At 43.4% G+C, this 7,987-nt stretch overlaps 1 protein-coding gene across 1 annotated transcript in view; it reads right to left on the reverse strand.

Moving 5' to 3' along the window:
* Nucleotides 1–406: 406 nt before the first annotated feature.
* The window catches only part of Mep1a (meprin A subunit alpha), a 25,576-nt gene continuing 17,995 nt past the window's right edge, over nucleotides 407–7,987 (reverse strand). The window contains exons 10-14 of the mRNA XM_021218227.1: nucleotides 6,971–7,186; nucleotides 4,668–5,138; nucleotides 4,114–4,287; nucleotides 3,093–3,393; nucleotides 407–1,144 (exon numbers count right to left, since the gene is read on the reverse strand). Coding sequence (XP_021073886.1) covers nucleotides 925–1,144; nucleotides 3,093–3,393; nucleotides 4,114–4,287; nucleotides 4,668–5,138; nucleotides 6,971–7,186 — 1,382 coding nt within the window. The 3' untranslated portion in view covers nucleotides 407–924. The remainder of the gene's footprint in view (nucleotides 1,145–3,092; nucleotides 3,394–4,113; nucleotides 4,288–4,667; nucleotides 5,139–6,970; nucleotides 7,187–7,987) is intronic.

Genomic DNA, 7,987 nt, shown 5'->3' on the forward strand with positions numbered 1-7,987 from the left:
CTACCTGATGCCTTTGGTCTGCTAATGTAATACAACAATATAATACAGTTATACATGGATACCACAGAAAGTAAACCACCGCCGCCGTCGCCATCATCATCATGATGCAGGGTCTCATGTAGCCTTTGTTGGTACTTGAACTTGAGGATGACCTTGAACTCCTGATCTTCCTGCCTCTGCCCAGAGTAGTGGATTACAGATAAGGGCTACCAAGTTGTAAAGACCTGGGGGGAGCAACCCTGGGTTTTATGCTTGTTAAGCAAACATTCCACAAGCTCAGATACATCTCCAGTCCACAAATAAACTTTAACATTTTAGAACAGGAAAAAGAGTTCTTTGGGTACACACACACACACACACACACACACACACACACACACACCACTGGGGACATAAAGTACACATATTGCATCTTTAGTGGTTTTATTAAGCTTTTTCCTTAAAACCAGAGCAAGAAAAAAAAGTCCATGACGTGGAAACCCAGCTGACCAGAGGAATCTGTGAGATGATTTCACAAGATACTACCTGCATCTGATCAAAACTGAGTATTCAGTTCTAACACACATACATATAGACTTAATCATATGTTTCATGATACAAAGTAGAAACAAAAGACTCGCTTATTGGTTCATTCATTTAATGCTTACTGCGTACCCACAATACACCAGTCAGTCACACTTCTAGCACTGGGGTCAGTGTCATGGCTGAGGGTGACTCGTGCCCCTACCCAACTAGACTTTGTGATTTAAGGGGAGAAGTAAACAAGGCGTTTATAATGAAATGTGATGACTCTTGTCAGGACGCAGTGGATTCGCCAGGAATTCACAGAAGGATAGCAGAACCATACAGGGATGGAGTGGCCGGAGCCCCACAGGAGGTTTGGGGTTTTGGTTTTGGAGGCCCTCTCAACATGTTTGGTGAAAACTACTCCCCAAGTGTTCTGACCACAGGAAGGGAAAGTCTGGCTGGACATCCGTGGGAAGCTGCTCGCTCCTGCAGCTTTCGGTAAGTGTTGAAGAATGTGGCAAAAGTCAAGAAGATCAAGCCAGCGATGCAGCCAATGAGCAGGCCCAGCAAGCTGCCATGTACATGCATGGCCTGACAGCGCTCCCCAGCGTAGAAGAAGGCCTGCCCAGAGACACACCTGTGGAACAGGACACAGAGAGTAGAAACCACCTGGACCTCGGGTGCTTTGTAGCAACACCCCCATCCCCGCCACCACCAGTAATAGCAATAATAGTAGAAAATAATTGCAGAGCACTTCCAGCTCACCCATGGGCTTCACATGTATCAATTCATGGAGCCACCCCATGGCCTATTGAGGTAGGGGTCTATCATCCCGCCATTCTCACCATCTGTCATTTAAGCTAAAGAAGCATAAATAATTGTCAGGTGACATGACTGGCGCTTCACACCTGAAGCTGAGCCTGAATAGAGAGACCCTTTGGTACACGGCTGGCAACTCCTGGCTTTCCTTCTGGGACAAGGGCAGCTAGGAGTCTTTACTGGGATGTGGTGTCTGAGAACCTAGCAGGCTCCTGTCTTTGATCTGTTATTGGTACCCTATCTAGGGTGATAAAATGCCCCCGGGAACAGTTAAGATAATGAATGCAAAGAACTCTTTGCCTCTGGTACCTAAACATAAGCTCCATCTAATCTTGAAAAAAAAAATCATAAGTCAACACAGCAATAACAAGGGAAAATGTTATGAAATAAATGTCATCACCCTTCAAATATGTCAAAGTGATGAACGACAAGGATGCTCTCAAGTTGAAAGAGACACGGAACTAGATGCATCCATGATGTCCTGGAATAGAAAGGGAACCCTGAGGGAAACGTGGTAGGATCTAAATGAGGTCTGCTGCCTGGCCCATAGCATCGTGCTGATGATGTTCAAGTCTTGCCTTGTCTAGCTTAAACGTGGTTGTGTGAGATGTTCACACGAGAAGTAGATTTTTAAGGACACGGGGAAATCGGTAGTATTTGTGAAGAGTTGGCGTACCTACAAGCCTCAAGTTATTTCCAAGTAAAAATTCAAAAGAAAACACAAAGTGGAGATGAGAAGAACTGAGAGGAGAGCTGCGTGTGTGGGGTATCACACAGTATGCCTCCTGCATCTCCTTTCATCCTGCCTACTGCAATGGTGGTCCTCTCACCACACAGGCTTGTTGGTGATGTGTTCTTAAGGTTGCTGTGCGAACGTGAGAAAAAGAAATCCGAGGCACAAAAAAATTGCATGGGCAGGCATCTATGCAAGTCTCAGCTCTGGCGTTTATTATCTGGATAACTTGGGACAAATTATTCTTTGTATGTTCATCTTCCCTGATATGCTAGATGAAAGAAAGAAGATCTGGGTCACAAGATAAAACCAGGTCATGTTGTATAATGCTGAGAGGGATGTGTAATAATCAGATTATGATAATCAGGTGTTCCCATTAATGTTATTGAAGACATAATAATGGGGGCAGAACCGATGAATTCTAAAACTAGTACTTCTACTACTAAGAAATAATTAATAAAACATCTGCCATCCATGAAGATTCTAGTTTGATCTTGATTCTCGGAGCAGAAAGCCCCTAGGTCACAAAAGCCCCTCTGGCCATGTGTGAGGCCATAGTCAAGGCCAACATCTCTTATATAATGTGCTCATTGCCATGTTCTTTCACACGTATATGTGGTGTGTGTATGTTAGCGAGTGTGTGTGCATGTGTGTGCCCGGGTGTGTGTGTGCATGTGTCTGATATGTGTTTGCATGCATGTTGCCAGAGCGAGACATTGAGAAGCAATGACTTCTTCGGTTGGCTCTTCACCTTATTCTTTGAGACAGGGTCTCTCTCGGAACCCAAGCTGGCTGATTTAGATAGGTTGGCGGGCCAATGGGCTCCACGGAGATTCCTTTCTCCACCTTCCTAGCACTGAGGTCACAGATGGGTGTCACTATGCTCTGACATTGTACGTGGGTGCTAGAGACCCAAGCCCAAGTCCTCAAACTGGGCAGCAAGCGCTTCACCAGCTAACACCTCCTCCTCCTCTTAAACAGCAAAGCTATGTTAACCCAGCCCCTACCTGCCACCCTTGGCCTTAGAGCCTACCTGCAGCTGGCCATTCCCTTGATGTTCACACAGGTGCCTTCATTCTGGCAAGGGTTTGGGTCACAGGGGTCTCTGAAGTACTGTGGCCAGTTGTGGTCCTCCATGGGGCCAGTGTTCTCCACCGAGCGCTTCTGTCTGCTGGGGTGTCTCTGGTCCAGGCTGCTTGGCAGGGATTCTTCCAGCATGGCTTTCCTAGAGCTTTCTCCCAAGGCAGGAGACTCCTGGCCTTCCAGGAGGAGGCCTCGGGACATCATGCTGCGGGTTGAAGTGGGCACTTCAGTCCGGTTCAGGTGGGTGAGGTCTTCAGGACCCAGGCCATGGCGGTGAAAGAAGTCAAGATTAATGACTGACTCTGTTGGGCACCCACTTCTGGAAGTTCTCTGGGCTGCCTCTCTCGTTCATAAATACCACGTTACATAGAAAAGTGGCTTTTTGTCCGGATGCCAGCTCTCTCATTGTAAAATAATCCTGTCCTACTATTCCTTACTGAATTTGCAAAAAAAGAGAATCATATGCTAGTCAACGGTAGATAGACCGAGGCTAAACTGAAGTCAGCAAACTGTCATAGCTGATCAATTATCACAAAAATAACACTTCAAAAAGATGAAATTCTGGTTTCTCTCAGGAAGCGTTAAAGATTATAGCTTTTACTGCAAAGAAATTATAGATGTTTGAAGAGTTAGATACACTTTCCCTGGGTTGCTGATCACACAATGGATAGATGTGCCAATGTATCACATGATATATTCTGCATGACTCTGTAATTTTTATGTGTCAATCAAACAACATATTCAAAACATTATATAAAAATATAAATTCTTGACCAAACAAGTAAAATATGGCTATTATAACCCTATCTTTTATATATATATATATATATATATATATATATATAACAACCTTATCCTAAAAAATAAAAATAAAAAGAGATTTTTAGTCTCCTGACTTGTTTTAAAATCAATGCAAATCAATAGACCAGTCAGAGCCTAAGATTATTGACCCAGGAAGTCTAACCAAGTACCTTTAAAGTCCACGAAGATGATGAGGCTGTCGTCTTTAAGAAAATTTCTTCTCATCAGCAGCTGGTGGGAGATGGCCTGACCCCAGCCCCAGTCAATGCTTCTAAAACAATCACAGTCCTTATCATAGACTCCCACCTTGGATGGCCTGTCCCAGATGACAGAGCCATTTATAGCTGCAGAGGGAAGAGGGTCATAGAGTCTTGTTAGCTGTACCTTCCAATTTGTCTTTGATGAGCATGAAGGGCTTTGTTAAAACTCTCTCTCTCTCTCTCTCTCTCTCTCTCTCTCTCTCTCTCTCTCTCTCTCTCTCTCTCTTTCTCTTCCTCCTCTCCATTTCCCTCTCCCTCTCCTTCTCCCTCTCTGTTTCTCTGTCTTTTTCTCTCTCAAACACACACACACACACACACACACACGAAAAACAACCTATAATTGTACATTCATATCACTGTGTCATTGCTATGCACAAGGGGAAAGTACGAAGAATGATACTATCTTTTACAACTCTTCTGGCCATCCTAGACTCAGGGGCAATTCTTGTTCTCAAATCACCTACGTGAAGATATTTGGTCCTTGGAGGTAGTGAACATCAAGCTCAGGGACATCCTGTTCCTGGCATCAGGTTCCTGGTCCAGTATGGTCATTATGGCCTGTCTGTTTTCCACTGGCCACTCCAGAATCGCATCATTATCCCCACTGTACAAGTGAAAAGCGAGTCCCAGGTAGCCAGAGTTACTGGTGATTCTACCATTGGGGTACAAGGTCACCCCCACACCATAACCCTCAGAATTGTAGAACCGAGGGCTCACGAGCTTGTCCCCTTTCACTGTGTTCTCGAGGACCTGGGAGATATTCCGGATGGTCCAAACCCCTGCAGGGCAGGGGGTCTCTGCCAGAGTGATGTCATCAAGGTAAAGACCGCCACCTGAGTTACCAGGGTCACCTTTGGTACCCAGGAAAACATAGCGAAATTTCTTTTCTTCGTTGAGTGTTACGTGAGCAATTTTCCAGTTGTGATCAGAGTCTCCTGAGGAAAAAAGAAACTTGGTGACAGTTGGTGGCAACAGTTGATGAGCCAGGGACACGCACCCGCTCACTCTTCATGGTGGCTCCTAACAGAGGCGTTATTGCAGATGCACTAGGCAGCTTTGCCCAGTCACTTGTTGTGATATTTAAAGTTAGCATCCGCAGCTATGGGTTCTTATGTTTTGAGGTTGGAATATGGGTCAGGGTAGGAGTAGACAGACCCTAGACGCTGGGCCACATGAGCACAGACTTTTTAAATGAAAATTTCAGGTTTTTACCTAAGTGTCAGGTTTCCCTGAATCAGTCAGGTGGTAGTGATACCTCGATTGTTTGAGCCAAACTTTGTCTGTGGTAGTGCAGAACTGTCATCTATTACAGGTCCTGGCCTCACTATAAACATAAGCTCTGTATGTATACATATGTGAGAGTATTTACACTCATATTTGTATGTAAACATCTTGTAATTTAGTTTATATATAAAAATCTTATAGACCTATATTTTGCACATTGATAAGTATATTCATAGACACATTTTATGTAATCATAAAATTTGGATTAAAACATATTAAAAAATGGGCGTTTCACAAAAGCTACAAGCTACTCCAAGATGATGGTAAATGATGAATACCCCATTTTTGCCAAGTTTTACTCAACTTTTAGATAAGTGTCACCGACAGGACAAGCATAGAATGCTCTGATTTCAAGATCCATTTACACACTATGCCTTACAGAGACGCCCTACGGGAAGCCAAATCGTTTAAGGACCTAAATTCCACCTGGAATGGTTTTCATGCTTCCTGGTAGCATTTGCAGAGTGAGCTCGGCATTTCGGGGAGTGTGGGAGGGGGAAACAGTCGGTCCATTGATTGAACTGTATTTACAGCATGTTTTCATTTTCAATGTTCCTTACTTTTAAAGGCTTTCTTTAATATATGCTTTAATAAAAATGCTATGTGGGTCTGGCTAATCTCACTGTGTAATGCTTTTTGTGTTCAATACAAATTGCAATAAACTTTTAATTATTAAAGAAAAAAAAATGAAAGGTGTCTTGCTGACATCCTTCCACCAAATTAGCTTCAACTAATTACAGCCTGGAACAGCAAGCTGCTTTCGAGAGTGGCAGTCTGTTTTATATAATGCAAACAGTATTTACCTTCTAGGGCTCACTTGGAGAAACTCTTTTTTGGGTAGGGAAAACATCAAAGCCCACTTTCCTTATTCAGAAAGACTCGCTGCCACAACAACAACAACAACAACAACAACAACAACAACAAATAGAAATATTTAGCTTTAAGGAGCTGAGTCTGAAGACCCTCACTATCTACCCGAGCAGTCAAAGATTTTCCTTCTGACCCCCCCCCCCCGAAACAAACAGAACAACTCAGCGCATAATAATGGCTCATGTTCTCATCATTATTTAAAATGCTGAAGTAGCCAGAGCCCACTTGTGAGGTCTTAAAGTACTTCGGGATTTTACATAATGACGTTATTTGCTTTCCTGAAACAGAAACAAAAGCAGTTACAGTTACTTAACGGCCAATTGCTTCCCTTTCTTCTCTCCTCCTCAGAATCACCTACTTTTCTTAGACTTGTGTATTTACCCGATGTCTTCTGAAAGTATCTTTGAGCTTCACCTAAACCCTTCACTTTCCAGGCCTTAAAACCTTCTAATAAAACATGTCAGAAGAATGTGAGGGAGATTTGGAGGAAGCTGAGGAGGAGGAGGAGAGAGCCAGAGGAGGGCAGAATGGGTGACAGGAGAGAGAAGCAGTAGAAAGAAGACCACGGCCCCGGGGTTTCACAAGCCAGTCCTTCTGTGACTGCTCTCCGTACCTTGAAAGGTCTGGATCTTGGCCAGCTGTCGCACCTTGCCCGAGTTGTCGTCCCTTCTCACCCAGACTTCAAATCTGTCTGCAGGGCTTCCTGTCATCTTATAAAAAAACTGCAAACACTGCTGCTTCCTCTTGGGGTAAAGGGTCCGAGACTCCAGAAGGGCTGCCTCTCCTCTTACCCCCGAGCTGGTATTGAAGAACATGAAGTAGCCGGCACCTGTGGAGAGAACAGCCCAGTGTACCATCTCTGTCTTCCCATGACCGACACACAGTACCATCCACCCAGACAAACTGAAGTTGGAAGAACTAACTGACATCCAGGCACCCAAAGCTAGAACATCTCTGAGGAACCAAAAAGAAGCCCACTTTTCTGGAAACATCTTCTCTCAGCGAGTGCAGTTGCTATCTAGCTAACGCCATTGCTCTGCATATCTATTTTATTTATTTATTTATTTATTTATTTATTTATTTATTTATTTATATTTATTGGCTTTTAGAGAGAAGGTTCTCTAGGTAGTCCAGGCTAGTTTTGAACTCATCAGCTTCTTGTCAGCCTCTGGCATGATGAAATTACAGATGACCCCCCAACTTGCACATATCCTTTGACTGTCTTTTCCCAAAGTTTTTGAGATGAAAATACCAGCCGTACAGCACAGAGGATTCAGCCAGAGTTTGATGGGATTTGGTATATGTGAGATGAATTCGATTTTCCTTGCCAGCTTCCTAGTTTAAACTAGAGAGTCGTTACAAAGTAAAGAGTTGATCTCCTTATTTGGTAAGAAACAGCTCAGGTTGATGATTTGGGTTTCAGATGTTTATAGCAATCCGGGTTGAAACTGCTGTTTCTAACCGAACAGATTGGATCTCCAATCAATGGGAAAGAATTGTCTCTACTGTTCCTCAGAGTGGTTCATATGAGACACACAAAGGACTGATTAAAAATTCCACCTGAATTTTTATTATAAAATATATATTTATATATTTTTATATTTTTAAAAATATAATATATACATACATA

This window comes from Mus pahari, chromosome 18 (genome assembly GCF_900095145.1).
Source record: "Mus pahari chromosome 18, PAHARI_EIJ_v1.1, whole genome shotgun sequence".
NCBI classification, from domain to species: domain Eukaryota; kingdom Metazoa; phylum Chordata; class Mammalia; order Rodentia; family Muridae; genus Mus; species Mus pahari.